The 19,411-nt window shown below is 39.7% G+C and overlaps 1 protein-coding gene and 2 long non-coding RNA genes across 5 annotated transcripts in view; 2 read left to right on the forward strand and 1 right to left on the reverse strand.

Annotated features, from left to right (window-relative positions):
- Nucleotides 1-519, forward strand: part of LOC110340552 — a 46,364-nt gene extending 45,845 nt beyond the window's left edge. The window contains exon 3 of the long non-coding RNA XR_002382343.2: nt 412-519. This is a non-coding gene — a long non-coding RNA (uncharacterized LOC110340552). The remainder of the gene's footprint in view (nt 1-411) is intronic.
- Nucleotides 520-1,370: 851 nt separating this feature from the next.
- Adamts3 (ADAM metallopeptidase with thrombospondin type 1 motif 3) overlaps nt 1,371-19,411 on the reverse strand; it is a 207,834-nt gene continuing 189,793 nt past the window's right edge. For all 3 annotated transcript variants that reach the window (XM_040747375.1, XM_040747374.1, XM_040747373.1), the window contains exons 17-22: nt 18,374-18,537; nt 13,293-13,458; nt 10,744-10,876; nt 8,557-8,764; nt 7,331-7,448; nt 1,371-4,406 (exon numbers count right to left, since the gene is read on the reverse strand). In XM_040747375.1, coding sequence (XP_040603309.1) covers nt 3,847-4,406; nt 7,331-7,448; nt 8,557-8,764; nt 10,744-10,876; nt 13,293-13,458; nt 18,374-18,537 — 1,349 coding nt within the window. In that variant the 3' untranslated portion in view covers nt 1,371-3,846. The remainder of the gene's footprint in view (nt 4,407-7,330; nt 7,449-8,556; nt 8,765-10,743; nt 10,877-13,292; nt 13,459-18,373; nt 18,538-19,411) is intronic.
- On the forward strand, nt 9,921-13,768 carry LOC121140870. Its single transcript, XR_005877818.1, has 3 exons — nt 9,921-10,005; nt 11,357-11,424; nt 13,304-13,768. It is a non-coding gene; the product is annotated as an uncharacterized LOC121140870 (long non-coding RNA).

Genomic DNA, 19,411 nt, shown 5'->3' on the forward strand with positions numbered 1-19,411 from the left:
ATGACTTGACTTTAAAGCAATAGTTTTAATACAATGCTAGTTGGTGTTGTCTGAAGCAATTCCTAGGTAAAGTGCCTGATAAAATTACAGAAATTTGTAGCACTTTGTTCTGGGAATCTAGGGACCTCAAGTTCATTTTAGCGAATTATGTTTTCATTGTATCATAGGCAATATTATAACGAGTTGTTAAAGGTCACCTTCAGCTCTGGCTGAACTATCTCAAATCATCTGGGATCAAATAGAAAGAATGGTTTCAACTGATAATGCCTGTGCACACTGATTGGATTTTTTGTGTTCTGTGATTGCAAGTGGATTCAGTAGTCCCTTTTACTTTAATACTTCTTTAGCAGGTAATATTCTCTGACTTATACCATTTTTATCAATCTTATACTGATTTTTTTCCTTATACAGCTTACATTCAGAAGGCTTGTTTATAAAGAAAATACAAATTGTGTCTAGAAGACTGAATTTTGTGGCATCCTACAAAGTATCTTAATGAAATAAAGTATCAGAAACACATGCTGATGGTGTGGAGCCATCTTTTCAGGAATAACACAGCTTAGTTTGACCATTGTTTGGGAAGGACAAATGGGGAGAAGCAGCTAAAAAATCTTTAAAATCAATGACTGGAAAGCATTTTAACTGAGTTCATTATATCAAGTCTTTAGGTTTCCCAAACCATCTTGTTTATCTGACGTGAGACTGAGCAATTCTGATTCCAAAGTAGCCACAGACACTAGAGGACGGCTGTGCTTCAATGAAGCTGAGAGGAATTAGACAACTGTTTGCTATCTATTAGGAGATGCCATGTGATAGGCCCTGCAGTGACGACATAGAAAAAGTGGGAGTTCTGCTGTCTGTGTTATTGCTGAGGAAACTGAAACTCAGGTATGAGGTGGCAGGTAGAGTTTAAACTCTAGTTGGCCAGCTTTGCACCTCAACCTGGCGTGGGTATTCCAGTGTCCCCTCTTTACATAACAAAATTCCATATCCACTCAGAGTTCTGTTCCTTCTCACTGAACTGAGTCCACTGTGATATCCCTTCCAACCCTCAGGTAGTCATGATCCAGAGTCACTGGGCATCTCAGCTACTCTGAGATTTCATATTACCTATATCTACATCTGTCTGTCGGCCTGTCTGTCTCTCTATGTATATACAGAGAGAGATTAGAGATAGATAGATATGCTCTCATTTCTTGTTGTTCTCTTACATGGTTTATGGGGCAGACCAACACCATCCATCTCTAAAACTGTGGTTTATCCTGAGGTGAAACCAAGAGCTACTCTCCAGTATCTTCAGTGAAAGTATAGGTTATTGTTTCCCATAAGCACCAGAGAAACTGGCAAGGAAAGCAAGGTCAGGCCACACCTCCTCTTTCACGTTTTTTATTGCTATGTGTTCCCAATACAACAAACAGCATCAGTAGTGTACACCTTGATAAAAAGGAACTTTCAGCTTAGTAGAAAAGAAAGCACATAGGTAAAAAGTGGAAGGAATATGTACATCTTACAGGAGGTGTATGTGTGTTACTGTCTTCAGATTCCCTGTGGACCGGATGTGTGTACACCCAAGTAAACGAGAGAGAATTTTGTTCTGGTGAAGTTTTCAAGAAAGAGATCATGTTAAGGCTCAAGATTGTTAACTATCAGGAAGTTACCTAACTTGACATTTGAAGTTCTTGCATGGAGTAGCAGCAATACTTTCGAGGTATCGAGTCATAGCTTAGGCTGTTCATTTATGATGGTTACCATGCAGAAGGCTTTGCTCAGTCTGTGTTTTCAAAGGATAATGCATCTCTATATTAGTCTGAAATTTCTAGACATGTTTCAAAATGACTTCAAAAGCATGCTCATAACACTTTTGTCTTTAAGTGCAATTCAGGAAGTACTCATTACATACTTAAAATATGTCTTGTTTGAGACAGGGTCTTGCTACAGAGCCCAGACTGGCTGCACACTCACAGCAAGCCTCTTGCCTCAGCTTTTGAATGCTGAATGCCAGGTGTGCACTGCCTTGCCTGGGTTTAGAAATATTCCTAATTCAATATTTCATTAAACAGCTAGTTGAATTCCTGACTATTTTATATGTCCTTAAAGGGGAATAAATAACCAACTCTGTATCAACTCCTTAAAAAATGCAAACATGTAACACAAGCATTACCTATAATCCTAGCTTCTTGGGTGATGGCAGGTGGATCATAAGTTCAAGACCTGCCCAGGCAATTTAGGGTACTTCTGCATTGAGAATATAAAATGGGTCTGTGGATACAGTTCAGTGATGGGGTGCTTGCTCAGCCTGAGTGAGGCCCTGGATTCCATCAAGTACTGCCAGATTTGTTTTTTGTGTAAGAATCTGTTCACTTTTAATTCTTTGAGTTGGTTGTATGCTTAGTTTAAATTTGACCTTCCAGTACAGAACACAGCACACACTTCTAATTATGTCTCTCTAGTTTACTAAAATGTCATCGATATTAGTGTCAATATTAAAGACATAAAAAGACTATCAAGGAAAAAAATCAACTCTTAAAATAAATATCTTCAGATCTGTATCCTATATACAAGTACTGTACATCCACTCCCGGGGGTGTTGCCGGAGGGCATTCCTGGCTTTGTGTGAGCACGTTGGTCTCTGACAGAACTACCAGCATGGCACTGCAGTCAGGTGCACTATGGCTGTGAACATTTAGATATGAACCATGCAGAAAATAAATATCTCAACCATGACAAAGACACATCCTTGCACCTGCTTTCAAAGCACTAATTACTCAAGTGTCAGTTCCAGCCTGATGAAACTTTTCTCAGCCAGGAAAGAGCACACACAACACTTCTGTGATGATCACAGTGCATCAAGCACAACTGTTAGCACAGGGCATCGTTGAGATGCACACTCTCAAGGACGCCCTTTGATCTGATGGCAAGAAGGTGGGGGTTTCTTGTACAAGCTCATCCACTGCACCCTGTGTGCACAAACACACCAAGACACCGGTCCTGTTCCCTTTGCTGTAAGAATGGAAGACAGTAGATAAAACGGGTCACCTGTACACCTGCAGTGGCAACAGATAACACATGGCAAACCCTCTTTACAGTGACAGTAGCTGCAATCCCAACTTCTTCATAACATGTTGCTTTGAAATCAACTCATGGAATGTCACATAAGGCAATACTCAATGACAGGCACCCTAGAGCATCCAGAAATGTAAGATAGTAAACAATCATTTGAGGACATCTTTTTAAAATACTGATTTCTGCAATGTACAGTATTTACACAACAGTTGCAAATTTGCTCATACAGTATTTCTAATATAGATAAATAGGAATGCAAGTCTAATAATTATTTCCAAAATTTTCTTGAAGCATAAACCACTGGCATCTGTTTGTATATTTTTCTACTGTAACTTTTTAAAGACAGACGAGTAATCAGCTGATATGCACTTTCGGCTCCGGGCTCTTTCCTTCCTTTGAGAGCAAGCAACACATTTAACTATTTTCCATTTCTTTTGTGTTTTGGAGAGAGGCATTCCAGGCTAGGCCGGGACTGGCAGCCATCCTTTTGCCTTAGTTTCCCAAATGCTGGGATTCTAGGCAGGGGCCACTGCAGCTGGGCTCTTTGCTTCCAAGAGCAGTCTTTGGCGCTTCCTTCCAATGGATTCTGGTGAACGAGTCGACACAGAACAGGAGATGGAAGCAACTACAAAGTGAACCAGCACTTCTTGTCCTTCCATTTACAGAGGGCAAGAGTAAACCTGGTGTGGAGGGTCCTGCTTTTTATCAAGCTGTATGCACCATGCAGGGAGGGTGGCTGCCCCAGGGTTTCCCTTTCATCTCCAGCCCCATGGGTCCACTTTCTCATCTCTCTGAGGTCACTGACCTCACTGGATGTCTCTTGCTAATATTCTTTCCATCTTTCTTTGGGGTTCTGGTTTGGGTTGAAGCACCTATTGAATCACTGGCAACAGGGGAGGGGGCAGCAGCCACGGGTGAGGCAGAATGGATGTGATCAGTCTTTATAGATGAGGGTGGTGGTACTGAGGCCAGCATCTTTATTCCAGCCTGCTGGATTTTCTCCTGGAGGAAGTTAGCGCTAGGTTGGCTGCTGGCTCTGAAAGCAGCATATGCATTTGTATTTGCCATGTAAGATGTGCTACCCAAGGATTTCTTCTCAGCACGAGTTCCTGAGTAGTAAGGAAGAAACGGTGTAGGCATCACTAGAGACCTAGGGAGGTCACTAGGACCAAAGATAGCATCACTATGGATTTCAGCAGCTTCTTGAAGGTATGGTGGTGGCAGGGTGCCACTGCGCTTGCTACATGACTCACAACATAACTTATTATACCCTGGTATGGAGCAGTACCGTGCGAGAACCTCCATTTGACAGAATATGGACTTGTCGCCCAAACATGGCTCATCTGCAAAAAAGAAAAAAAAAACCCACACAGACATAAAAATTAAAGGTTGAAAGAAATGACAATTATTGACAACTACAAATCAATCCCAATGACAAGTGAAATCAATACATGAACCTTTGAATTAAAAATATAAACAATAGGCTGGATTCACTGCATCTTGTTTTTGTTTTTACTCTTGAAAAGGCAGGACCTCAGTGCACTAACCTCCACAGGGTTGTGATTATAAACATGTTCCATCAGCCCTGTGTCTACTAAGCACTGGGCATGGTCAGATCACTGTGGGGAATTTTGTCTTTAAGATGAAATTGAGATATGTTTGTGATTGTAGAAGGAGAAAATTGGGCTCATTCTAAAGACGATGAAGTATCATTTTTAGTTGTGTGATATTCAAATTTGCTTCTATATTAATTTCAAATTCACAATTAAAATGAATATTAAACACCCCTAGTGTAACTGATTAAATCTATAAAAAATTTTACCAAAGGAAACAATGTTTACTTTGATTAAAATACACATAAAACTTGCTTTCAAACCAGAGAATTCTACTACTAGACATTCTTAGGCTTTATTTTAAAACATCTCTATAAAATATGTCAACTATATTCTAAGTCACATGTTTATATTTGATTTCTTGGAACTGACAGCACTTTATGTTTACAGATAAGAACCAGGATATTCGTAGATCCAAATGTGTTTCTGTACCCATTTAAAAAGCAAAAGAATTACAGCACCTATAGACCATCGTCACATAAAAATCACAGCATATTCTATTATATATAATATATATACTATATATAATATATATTATGTAAGAAAATATTTTAAGATAAGGAATCTGCCACACAACTCTGAAATTGAGATGGCCTTTTTGATAGTTCTTTTTAAGAGGGTGAGGTTGATGATGTCAACAGCAGACTAAGCTCTCCTGGTTTCATGTGTCATTCTATGTCCACATTCCAAGTTGTGGAACGGATGAAGCTGTCATGACATCTATAGTCTACTGTGCTATACAGAACTTGAATGTTTTATGCTTGCTGAGGTCAGAAGCTAGGCGACATTATTAGCGACTGAGGGTTTATGGGATGCTCAATATTAATTCTTCACTTGTGAATGTTTTCTGAGTGTCTGTTTCTGACATTGTCACTAGGGCTGTAGACTCTGGCTGAGAGAGCCTTATATTCTTTGTCTCCATCATACTAACCCCATTAGCCTGCTACTGGTGGGGGGAGGGGAGCACTCAGAACCATTAGAGAAGCCTCAGATAAGAGACTCATCTACAAGTGAGCATGTGCATAGCCCGAGTCTCATTAGGGCCAGAATATGCTTCTGCACAGATGAGGGGAAGATGCTGGTGACAAACAGACTTCATGATCCTTTTTTCTAGGCATAGACAAGAAGGCTTAAATGCAAATAAGAATTCTAATCAGACAACAAAACCAATCATTAAAGTAAAGGAAACTTTCCAGCCTTCTCATACACTACTGTTAGGTCATAGGAACTCTGGGCAAAGAGATTTATACCAGACCCCAAAGTCACCAGATAGGGACAGTTGATTGAGAATGAGGGTGGCCTCTTACTGGTTTGACTGAAATAACATAGAATCCTCAAAATTGGCTACAGACCTAGAACTCAGAGCACTAAGGCTCTGGAAAGGATCAGGGACACACTAGCTACCACGGTTATGCTGTCTCCTCAGCACATTGACTTTACAATACCTCCATCCACTACCACAAGAGAGGAGCAAGTAAGTCTATGCTGGTGGTCAGCTGTCTATACAAGCACAGGGCCCTTGTAGCTAGAAAAATCAATAAGGTTTACTTGGAAAGTGTTCAGTCTCAACAGTAATAAACTACACATGGGAAAATTATTACAGCAAATGTAAGTTTTAGAGCTTCTAATTGGGTATGGTTTACTTTCTCATCCCTTCCCTGCCAGTTTCTAGATAGAAAACACTACCCAAAAGAAACAGCCAAATAGATGAGTCCTATGTCTCTGGTTCTTGCCATTCCAAATGACTTTTTTTAATGTTTAAAGATGGGAGCATAAAATGTCCAAAATACAAAATTATTTGAAGAAATAATGCTTTGTCAATTTTCTTATTTAAAGGGAGATGACCAGATTTTAATAATACTTATGGGAGTAGATGCCGAGGGGAAAATCTTTTTAGTTTTGAGGTTTAACAGAGTATGTACAAATGGGGGCAGAGAGAAATGAAGGCACAGTAGTAAACAGATGAGATAGGTATCAGGTATCTTTCTTATTACTATGTACCTGAAATAGGATTCCTGCTTCTCCAGAGTTTTGATTACAGGTGTGGGCTGCCATTCATGAGTGTGGGGGGCCTGAACTCAAGCCATCATGCTTGTTCAGCAGCGTGTTACCCAACTGAGTCACCTCCCCAGCTCACATTTAAATGTAACATATTTCACTTTCAAAACACAACTAGTTGGTCACTCAGCCAAATACTTGACTTTAGCATATGTGCAAGATGTCTATTTTGGAATCACTATATGTATGGACAATTATTAGGAAGGGTGTTAAGGTTGAGTTCTGTATATCTAAATAATTTTAGTAAAGTGTCTTAAAGCCTGCTGTAATAATTCTAACCATAATTCCCATAATTCCCTATCATTATAAAGGTAAAGGATATATGAAAAATGTATAGTTCCCAACAGAAACCCCACATCAAAAGGAGACACACAAGGATGATATGGCCACATCCAATATCACCAATATACTGGTTTTGGTAATTCAGTGATGCTGGCCTTATGTCAAACAATATTCTCAGACTATTATTTCCAAAGGTTTTTTTCATTTGACTAATTCTTGGTAGGCAAATGCATATTCCAGGCCTTATGCTAAAAGGAAATTCTGCTCTCTAAGGTTTAGCAACATCATAACGGTAAGGTTAGTGATATACTTACCATTACAGGGAGGCAGCTGACAGGGTCTGATGGACTCGGGCTTTTCACCATCACAGTGGTCTCCAGTCCTACAGAGAACCTGTCTCACCTCTGTCCCCTCTCCGCAGGTCACTGAACACTACAGAGACAATGGCTGAAATTACAGGTGTTGATTCTCCCGAGACCAGGCACATGCATGCTGATGGGGATCTCCCTGCAACACACACACACACACACACACACACACACACACACACAGAAACACCCCACTCGACAACTCTGGAGTTCCCTGGCTACAGAAGAGGTGCTGCACAAGGCCCCTGAGACCAGACAACCCTTGGATCATACACTGGCTCCCTCGTCGGGGCTTATTATACAGCCCCAAACTCCTTTATTTTTCTTATTTACTGAAAAGTATTCCAAATTAAGCTGAGAAACTTCTGTACTGTTGAGTTAGGTAGGGCTGGGAGAAGCTTAGTTCTGGGTCTCTAAGGGAACGAACAGTAATTCTCCATCTTATCATGTATGGAAGACTGGTCCTTGCCTGTTCCTCACTTATTGGGCATGATCTCCACCTTGCTCCTGTGCCTGTTTTTGATGCTCCATTTTTCTATAAACCCTCTTATTGTGAATACTTAGAAATGTCAAGAATAGGTGGTAATATAGACAATAACACAATGAGTCAGCCAGTCACCAAATACCATTTGACCTCTGACTGTGGCTATGTACTGGGGAAGCAAGACACACTGCCGTTGGATTGAGGGCAAGAGTGGACTAAGACGGGAGTCACAGTGCTCTTTCCTGAGCAGCAATCTAGAGCTAATCTGGTCCTTTAAGGACAGAGGAGAGATTTGAGCTACAAGGATGAGCCTTGGTGGAGGGGTGGAATACTGTTAGACTAGAGACAGGGAAGAACAAGCCACATGAAAGGAGTAGGCTTGAACAAGCATGATTTGGAACACAGAAAATATACTTTTTCAGCTAGAATGAAGATAGAGAGGAATGTGGGTATGTGGAGGCGGGTAACTAATGTACCAGGGCCCTGCATTCTGGGGTGGATTGAAACTTATGTAGGAAGAGAGAAGTCGTGATGATCTCAGAAGATTCAGGGGCCTCTCCAATGCCTCCATGTCACAACCTAAACATGGTTTGTTCCTGCCACCCATTCTTAGCTGCAAATGCTGTCTTAAAGAATTAATTTTCCCTAGTTCCTCTATTCACACACTGCATACTAACAAGTGACTCACCTCATTCCAGGGCCCTGTTTTCCACTGGGCTGGGCACGGCACTCTGTTGCAGGGCCTGCGGCTCTCAGGACGCTCCCCCAGGCAGTACTTGCTGTGCACAGAGCGGTTGGTACCATCACGGAGTGGCTGGAGACAGCGCACGGTTCGGAGCTGGTAGCCCGAGCTGCCGCAGCTTCTGCTGCAGTGCTCCCATTCTTCTGCTGCCCAGCTGTGGGAGCAAGAGGGAGAGCAGTGAGGTAGACTGTGAGCCTCCCCAAAGTACAATGCCTAGGCACCTCCTGTCTTCTGAATGAATGCACTTTACGGGGGAACAATGTTCTGACAATGGGCCCAGCACATAGCTTTTGCACACAAAAAGGAATTCTGTTGTACACTCTTATCATGAAGCATCAAGCTTACTCACAGTCTCACCATTCTCACTTTCACTTATCAGTGGACCTGATCAAAACAACTCTGAGATACCATCTTATTCCTGTCAGAATGGCTAAAATCGAAACCACTAATGACAATTTATGCTGGAGAGGATGTGGAGAAAGGGGAATACTCCTCCACTCCACTGATGGTGGGAATGCCAACTTGTGCCGCCACTGTGGAGATCAGTGTGGAGATTTCTCAGGAAAATGAAAATGAGCCTACCACAAGACCCAGCAATTCCATTCTTAAGCATATACCCAAACGACGACTCAACTATGTTCATAGCAGCATTATTTGTAATAGCCAGAACCTGGAAGCAACGTAGATGCCCTTCAACTGAAGAGTGAATAGAGAAAATGTGGTACATCTACACATGGGGTACTACTCAGCAGAAAAAAAAATGGAATTGTGAAATTTGCAGACAAATGGATGGCACTAGAAGAAACCATCCTGAGTGAGATAACCCAGTCACAAAAAGACAAAGATCAGGCTGGCGAAACCCACAGAGGCAGCTGACCTAAATAAGGTGGAACACATGGATAAATGAGAGGCCAGCATGGGAATGATTCAGATACCCCCACCACCTGGAACCTGGGTGTCAGAGAAGAGGCCTCAGAAATCTATGGGACCTTGGAGAGTAGAGCAGTATTTATTCCTGGCATACAGACAGACTCGGGGAGCCCATTCCACATGGGGGGATGCTCTCTCAGCCTAGACACTTGGGGGAGGACCTAGGCTTTGCCCGGGATGATATGACAGACTCTGAAAATTCCTTATGGTAGCCTTTACTCTTCCTGGGGAGTGGGGTGGGAGGTTGGTGGGGAGAACTGAGAGCAACATGAAACAAAGATAAATAAAAAAGGAGAGAGAAAATAATTTAGAAAAAGAGCAAATGAATGTTCTACAGAATTGAGAATCAAAATGACCAATAATTTTTTCAACAGCAATGCTGGAGTCCAGCCAAACAATGGGACAGAGATTTTGAGATTCCAGGGGAAACATATATATTACACATGTATCTTCAAGAGATCAAAGGTGAGAGCAGCGGCAATATATTTTTCATAACCATATACTTTAATCTCTTTGATGTCTTTCCTAAGTGTCTAAATATAAATCTTCTGTATAAAAATTTTATTTGCTAGACTTTTTGTTTAAGTTCCTGAAAAAACTAGTACCTCTTGAAATGGATGGATGAACCAAGACATAAGATGTAACTAACTCAGGAAACCAGGAAACTCCAGGAGAAAGGTGAGAGTCAGGCTAAGGCAGAACTCCGTAGTTAAGCAATAGGGTACCTGAGTATTTAGTGTTCAGATTCGAATGGTTTTCAATATTCTGCTCTTGCAATATGACTCACCTGTTGAAATACACGTGACAACCGGCCCCAGATATCACTATCAGCAAAAGAAGTCCATATTGTTAAAATCAAGAAAGTAAAAGTTAAGTGTGGTCTGTAGAGGCTTTCAAATAATGGATGTTTTTGGAAGAAACTCAGTATTTACTATTTAACCTGTCACTTCCCCCAAAAGTCAATGGGTAGAAGGTAACACTTAGATGAAAGCAAGTCGTATCAAATATCAAAAGAAATAAAATAGCTAAAAATAGATCTGTATTTCACAAGTGGCATGTAGGGGAAAGCAGGGGACCAGAGCTTTACACACTCCTTGTGATAAGACTACTTGAACGGGCAAATGTAAAAATTTGAATGAAATAAAGCTTTAAGGACACCCTCATCCCAGCTATGGCAGCAGGCACGCATAATTTATTCCTTACAGAGGGTGTGTGCATTCCTGAATGTTGCACATGCGTCTGATGGGTTTCGGCTTCTTATTGACCTCACAGAAGCTGCGATGCACCATCTTATTGTCACTTTTCCTTCGGCATCCGTATTTTGTGTACTGGAAACCTGGAACAGAACATGCATTCTGTTTAGCCACTTACTCATGCTACGCATTTAAAAATAGACTCATGCGTTCCTTTAGAAAATGTCTGAGCACACATACTGTGCCAGGATCTCTGCTGAGTGCTATCATATAAAAGAGAATGGTAAATGAATTTAAACTTAAAAAGCCCATTGTCTCAGAACGTAGTATTTAGTAACTACTCAAGCTTTGTAAGCAGTACCTGTGTACTTTGGAGTGAAGATGGAATGTTCACAGTGTAGTGTTATGAAAACCACTGTGGCGATCAAAGCTGAGCATAGTCCTTTACACAAGTCAGTGATGACCTTTCTGCAGGGGCAGAGAGGAACACACGGAAGAAGACCCTAGCTCAGCTGATGGGAAGCGACAGGGAAATCTTACAGACCAACACCTCCTTGAGAAGAGCAATGCAGCTCAAACCGTGTTGGTTAAAGGAAATGACATGCCATCCATGTCACATGCAGGAAAGAACATGGGACAGGCGAGATGCTTCTGGTGGGTGCAGAACATGTCATGCATGAAGAGGAAGGAGGTAAGAAAGCATCAGATCTACAGAGCGATGAACCTGAAGGTCATAGGCAGTGGTTGACCAAAGAAGGTCTCCCAACATTCACTACTTTTACATTTGTAAAACAAACAAACCCAGAGACAACAAAAACCCTTTACAAATTGAAAATGTTATAACCTCTATAAAAGACGTAAGGAAGTGTCTATATGGATTTAGATTAATCATCACATTTACTGTCCAAACTGCAATTTTCCATACATGCATTTTTTTCCAAATTTCAGATGTCTGGATACTTCACTCATAAACAGTTCATATTAGTATAAAATTATTTTAAAAATATTATATGTACACAATATTAGAAACCTGCTATTGTCTTTGTCATGTTCCTTTCCAGCAAGGCTTTTCCAGTCTCTACCATGTGAATCATTTAACTTTCAAGGCTCCTCAGCTTCCACCAGAAGGAATAATTTCTCAAACTCCATCTCTCTATGGCATTTACTATTCTTAAAATATACATGCCAGTTGTTTTGCACAATGCCATTGCAATATGCTTTGTTTAATGGTCCCTATTGATGAGGCTCAGCTTATTAACTTTGCACAAGAACACTACTAGAATGGTTTTATGTCTTCAGGGCCACATGTCAGCTGACTGAAGGATTTTAATTGGGAAGACAATATAATTCTATACATCCATTAACTTAAAAACATTCGTATGTAAATAGAAGAGAATTGCACTAATCTTCTCCTCTAGAACAGTGAAGGAGGCCTGCTGAGGCAGGTTGATGCCAGGTGTATTAAAATGTCAATGATAACCCTGAGGACCATGGAGATGTCGAGTACAAAAAGAAGGGAGACTCCAAATTAAATCAGCATCTATCTTGCAACTATGAAAGAAGTGTCATTCTTAAAAGTCCCTTTCCAGAAACACAGTGGAAACACAGTCTGGAGTTTTAATTAAAATTTGGTTTACTCAGAGTTACCTATTATGAATATTTTTCTCTTAATTATTCAGTATTTAATTATATAGTGATTATTGCAACTATTCTGTCATTGCCCGCTTAATACTAGAGAATCTGTTGTGCAGAACTGGACAAATAGATGATGGGCCTCAGTTTCCATCAGTTCCTCCCATCTCATGGATCTGATCTGGGGAAATGAGAGAAGTCATGACATGCAGCTAATCTGGTCTGAATCCTATGGTTTTGGAAAACCACTTCCCATCCCTGTGTCTCATTTTCACCACCAGCAAAATAGAGATAGTACTGACAACACAGAGCCATTGTGAATATTGACACATGGATATACAAAGCATTCGGTACGGCAGCTAGCCTCTGAAACACAGCATAACTGTACAGATAGAGCAATTGATTACATCTTACTAATAGAAAAGTGATGTATACACATGGAGAGCAAAATGGAGAAGAGAGGCAGCAACCAGAGTGAACTGGATTGGAGACAGTTTTAGATTTTGAGAAAAGTGATTAAGGGGCGACTGTGATGAACACAAGTCATAAAGAACCAGAGAGAAAAGATCAGGGGGATATATGGTCTGCCATTGTTTTAAGTGGAATCAATCCTTTTGCAAAATCTGAGAAACGTACCAAATTTTTTGGTATTTCTCCAACTGTAGCTTCAAATTAGAGACAATCATTAGAGCAAAAGCAAGATTAGCTTTTTGTATGACTCATATACATGCCGACATAAAATTTACTGGTTATATGCAAAAAAAGAAGACAAGACATGAAAGTAGGAGAATCAGATGGGATGAGGAAAGAGACCAGCAGGAGTAAGGGGTGTATGTGTGTATGTATGCTCAAAATACACTAATAATTAAGCACATTATCACATATAATGACATACAATGATAAACTAAGAAATGTATGCAGTTTTACCTCCACCGCAGGGTTTGGAGCACTGAGACCAGCTCTTCAGTGCCCACTCGAAGGTATCCAGCTCCTCCTGGATGACATTGTTGCTGTTGATGGTTGGCACAGAGTCTTCATGGATGATGTACTTATACGTCAGGCTAGAGCGTGTGTCGTTCTCCTGAGGTATGATCTAATACACATATATGTGAGAGAGATGCAATTAATATGCAAGCAACTAGAGACTTAACTATAAAGCTAAGCATTTCAGAATATTGATATTTTAAAAACTGGAAAATGTTTTTAGAATGTTTTGTTCCCATCAACTCAAGTGGTAGCGTGTGATATTAAAGAAAAACTTTGAATATAAAATATGCTGACGAGTAAATGCTGACATTATCAAAATAATGTATTTTCTATGTTACCTTAAAGTGGGTCGCCTTAAATTATACCATCTCTTCAGTGTATTTTAAAGTTCGCTAAAATAAAATGATTTACTATAATGCCCGTGTTTTCTCCAGAGAGGGTGGGGGAAACATTTTAGAAAAAGATACAGAAAATAAAAACCATTCATAACTCTATAGAACAAGAGAAAGTAACTTTTATTATTTTGGGATATTCCTTCAAAATGTTAGCATTGTGTGTATTTGTCTGAACATAAACAATACTGATCAATGAATATTTTTACACAGTAGAATTGATTTATCTTTGTGGGGACTTCTGATTTTCCTTGGAAAACTAAAGACTTCTGTGCCTTTTAACTTTTAAATATTCTATTTATCACTACATATAATATTCCTTCTACTAATTGGGTGAGATAAAATACCATTTTAAGTATAGATTTCCCTAATTTAAGAATTGCTTGTTTGCTGCCCATTGTCCATTAATAATATGATTGTTAGCCATTCCCCTCTCTTTTAAATCAGTACATTGATTTTCTTTTTGTCATTGTTGTATTTTCAACATGTCCAAGAGTGAGTTTTGAAAGCTCATGACTTCTGCCTTTGTTGCACTGGCTCAGTTTCTCTGCTCAGCCCAGGGGATCTCTGTGCCAGGTATTGTGAGTGTTTAATCAGCTTCTGGAGAGGCTCAAGTGGTGAGGGAAGGCAGTCTGCCAGCGGCTGCTCGGGAAGCCTGGCATCATATGCTGAGGCTTTTCAGCAGCCGCAGGCTGAGCCAGAGAGTAAGAGCAGCCCCGATAGACAAGCTTCAAGGTGGTGATGGCAGGGCCACCAGCTACCCCATGAGAGTCACTGTGCCACGTGTGGTCAGGTAACCTGCTTTCAGATCCATCATCCACAGATGCTATGGGTTATATTTTTGTTTACCTACTTACTGTGCTTGAGGGAATTCTTCATGTATTAATAGAACTAATATTGACAAGTATGTGCAAAAGTAACTTAGTTTATATAAAATTTATTACAGTTCATAAACCTAAATGAACTTGTAAAACTTTTTGAAAATAAGATAAATGTTTTGATGTTATAACACCTAGATAGTAATCCATTAAAAAAAAAAAACCTTATGAGTGCAACTTAAGTAAACCCGAGAGAAGGAAAAGACGTTGGAGAGTGGGAAATATGTCTGATCTGTGTACTTGACAAGTCCTGTGAAATACAAAGTGAATTCAAGGCTAACAGTGGACAGCAGACCTGAAAGGGCATCTCAGTAGACAACATCCATGAAGGAGAAAACAAAACCAAGTGAAGAAATTTGAATTAGCATAGTAGAAATTTGATTTAGATTAGTATAACTTTTTAACAACACATTTCAGTCCAAGTAGATCCTTTTTGTATCCTGCCATGAGGGCAATTGAATTCCCTCCTGACATGGAACTGTAACCTCCACAAAACTTGAGAACATTTCTGGTGGAATGTGACAGATACCATGGCAGATGACAGTGTTCCCTGCAAAGGAGAAAGCTGCATGGAAGGGCAGCCCAATAGCGCTTCGGTCTTGACCAGAGGCCTGGTCTGTGCATTGTTAGTTGGAGATGCTGTGTGCTCTCAAGAAACTATTCCAAGATGGCAGAATGAAGAAACTCAAGGATAGCTACGGCTGGGAGTCATGGGGGGACTTTGTGCAGAGTGAAGAGGGCTCAGAAACACTTGAGAGATTCATGGTGTAAGCCTAAGGTTGAGGAGAAGCAGAACAAGAGACTTCAAACATTCCAAAGCTTAACAGCCTTGGGACCAAAGCCAAGGAACCATTCATACAAGTGTATTATGTAAAGAAAACAGAAGCAGGGAACCGTGACCCATCAGGGAGAAAACAGAAGCTTCCAGCAGAAGCAGACAACTTGGAGACCTAGAATTTAAAGGGCATGTTGGGTATACCAAGTAGACTTATAAAGAAACACAAAACCAAGCAGAACACCACTGAATGGAAATTCTAGGAAAGAAGTTCACCAACTGACAGGAAGAAAATGCTGGATACTATGTGTAGGTTAGATTGGAGGATCTGACTTTAAATAGACAAGTGAAAATTATTCACGTTTTAAAAATATTACAAAAGACTAAATTGGTTAAAAAATGAATTCCATGAATACAGATAGAGTAGAACTCTTAAAGATATAATGAGAAATTTACTCAAATGTGGTATAAAACATTTTACTACCTAGAGTCAAGTTCTTAGTGAACTTCAAGTATGATCAATACAGAGCTCACCCACTGAGCATACCCCAGTAAAATGTCTAAACAATGAGCATAAAGAGAAAAACCTTCATTTTTCAGGTAAGATGACAAATCAAAGCTACCTCTGTGTGTTGGGGTGAATGAGCAGTCAGAATAACACAGAACACAGGCACAGAACTCTAGTTATGGCTCCCTGGCAAGGAATGAGAGGCAGAAGTACATCCAAAAGCTAAACTGAGTGTTCTGGTATAAAGACGCAAGTCCACAGTCCCAATTGGGTATTCTGGTGACAAAGGGACTCCTCCATGTGAAAGGTCACCCATGGAACAGCAGTTCATTTCCCAACTCGGGGTCACCTTGAGTGGGAGTCCATTGATTGTTGGCATAGTAACAATGGGAAATCTCATGACAAGCACCTTGGACAACCTGCTACAGCCTAGGGATGGGAGATAGCTGCCCAAATTAGTCATGGAAAAAAATGGTTACATTGAGAGTCCATCAATACAATTCAGAATAACTATCACCAAGATATAACAAATACTAGTGGGGATATGGAAAAAGAGGAACTTTCTATACCACTGGTCTCCATGTAAACTGGAGAAGCCAGTATAGAGGTTTCTCAAAAAATATTGAGCTGTATGACCCAGCTATACCATACTTGTGTATATATTGGAAAGAATCTAAACATACTATAGAGCTACGTGCATACCCATGTTTATTGCAGAATTATTCACAATGTGAAACCAATTTAGAGGACTAGATAAAGGAACTAGCATATATGAAATTGGGGTTTTATTCAGCCATTAAGAACGAACTCTTGCATTTGCAGCAAAATGCACAAAAGTGGTGAGCATGCTAAGTGAAATAAGCCAGACTCAGGAAGACAAGCATTGCACGCATGCTTGCCATTTCTCACATGTAGGAAAATTACTGTATGTATGAATGATATGAAAGTAGAGGGGAAATATGTACTTGGTGGGGAAAGTAAATCAGACATTGCATGTTTAGTCTGAGGACAGGTGTATATCTGCAACGTGGAAACAGATCAGTCGAGAGTAGAAAGGGACCAGCTGTAGAGAGAGGGAAAGAAGGGCAATGGGGGTGAATATGAGCAGAGAACAATGACACCCAAAGTTCTCACATTAACTAAAGTAATGATGTAAAATCCTTTAAAAGTAGCCACAGAAAGCTGCCACACCATATTCAGAGTTCTCATTAGAAATGAGACTCTCAGCATAAATCGTGGGGGTCTAGCAGACAGAGGTTCTGCCAATGAGGAAGTCATGTCTACTGCTTATTATTATTTAACCCCTTGGTTTCACATTTTCCCAGAGGAAGCTGCCACCTGAGAGCTCAAAAGCCTTCCTTCAGAGCTCTGACATTTGACAGTGTTCACATTCTGTTTAAGTGTAGGTCAAACAACACTTTGGGAATTTCTGGAGATTTTCTCTTTACAAGTTTTGAACATTATCGCTTATTTGTTTCCGCAATTCTGTGTGCTTTATTAGGGCTTTTCAATTCTGTTCAGTATCACATAGAAGCTACCTGCTCCATATATATGATGAAACAGCACCCCCTATGGGCTAGGTCTGCTTCCCACAAGAGTTCTCAGAGCAGACGCTAAGGGGCTGCTGAGTGAGGCAAACCCCTCCTCAGGGCTGTGATAGCATTTACAAACGCCCATCAAATAAGCTCATGTGTGCATCTGCTGCAAGTGGCCAGCTCTTCCTCATTGATGACCCTTAAAGGTCCCTAAAGGCAATAACAACTTCTCCAAATATTTAACATAGTCTGTTAGTATAGCATACAACACAATGACTCCTCTACAGTAACTCTTCAGCCTTGTCCAAACACCGATAGGTAACTAAATAACAGATTTTCATACGACTGGATTTTCTGATAGAATTATAGTAAAATGTTCTGGTACATTTCTCAGACCACATCACCTGCTTTTATACTTTGAAAAACATGCTGATATAGAATCCTTGATTATTATAGATTCATTGTATGTTATAAATAGCATGCTTGTAACAGTGAGTAAATATAAAGACATTTCTAAATCAAAACTACAAAAACCTGTAATACCCCAATTTTACACTCCTTGCAGGTATCTTTCAAGAATGAGGGGAAATATTGGCATTTTGGAAAATTTGAAAGATGCTAAGAAAATTCATTGATAATATGTTCATACCACAAAAACAGCCAAAGAAAGTTCTATGTACAGAAGGTAAAATGATCATGGATTAAAGGGGACATCAAAAATAGTAATTTTATGACTGAATATAAATTATTCAACTAAACTATATGAGAACGTTACACACAGAACAGGGAGACATAAATAGAATTACCAAAAAAAAAAAAACTAAAAAAGGCAAGGAGATATTCAGTCATATTTTAACTAAGCATGTTTTCAGGTAAGTTAAATTATAATTATTATAAACAAAACCAACTACATACATGCTGTGTGACACATACCAAAACAATAACAGGGTCATGAAGGGGCCCATCTGTGTGGAGAGTTTCAATGTCATCTTCTATGTTGTAATCCCACTCGACACCAAGATCTATGAAGGTCCGTGACTTGGCTTCCTCCCCTTTGCCATTTAAGATGTAGTGACCTGTGGCTTGGTTCTTAATAGCTAAACAAAAGAAAATGGGTAACGGGCACACATTTATCAGAGGGCAGTGTTGATGAGCCACAGCAAATCTCCATTTTACTAATAAAAGCCAATAGGTTCTCTGCCTCATTAGCACTAAGCAGTCAAAATGAATGTTAGTTCTATTTCCCCATTCCCTGCATTAGGCATTTAAACCATTGAGAAGCACTCCTACTGAGTTAAGTAAGATAAAAATGGTTAAACGGGTGAAAAATAATGTTTGCAAATATACGCATTTGGAAACATTGTCAAAGAGATTAACAGATTATAACTCACTCATCCCATACATTTCCTTGGAAGCTGGGTCTCTGTGGATAGAAAGGATACAAACTATCTCTTTAGATTGGTAAATATTGATAGCCACCCTAAAGAGGTGAACTGATTTCCAGGCCATCACTTTTCTGATGATAGTAAAACTCCCAAACTACTGAGCAACTGATATTGTTAGAAAAGTGTGTTTATCATTGATAGAGTCCTTAATTCATTTCAGATCTGTTGTTACTGTAATGTATAACACTTCTCCAGTGGGAAATAATAGATCCAGTAATAGATTAAATTTACACCCTGGAGGTGTCTATCAGTAAGTGAAAAAACATTTCATAATTCTAATTTCACTGGAAACATTTCTTGGTTAAAACCATTTACTTTGTATTTTTCCCTCAACTTTTTAAGGTAATTATTCCAAGAATAATCTGAATTCTAGGATGAACAACAAGTATTTTAAAAACCAGTGAAAGAACTACGAACAGTTCTTTAACCTCCAAAATAAAGAGACTTTTAAAGTGTCTCATGTAAATAAAAACCAATATGCTACAAAATTTCCTGGAGTTGGCAAATGATGTCTAATTTTCAGTAG

The sequence above is a fragment of the Mesocricetus auratus genome, unplaced genomic scaffold, assembly GCF_017639785.1.
Source record: "Mesocricetus auratus isolate SY011 unplaced genomic scaffold, BCM_Maur_2.0 Super-Scaffold_100006, whole genome shotgun sequence".
Lineage (NCBI taxonomy): Eukaryota > Metazoa > Chordata > Mammalia > Rodentia > Cricetidae > Mesocricetus > Mesocricetus auratus.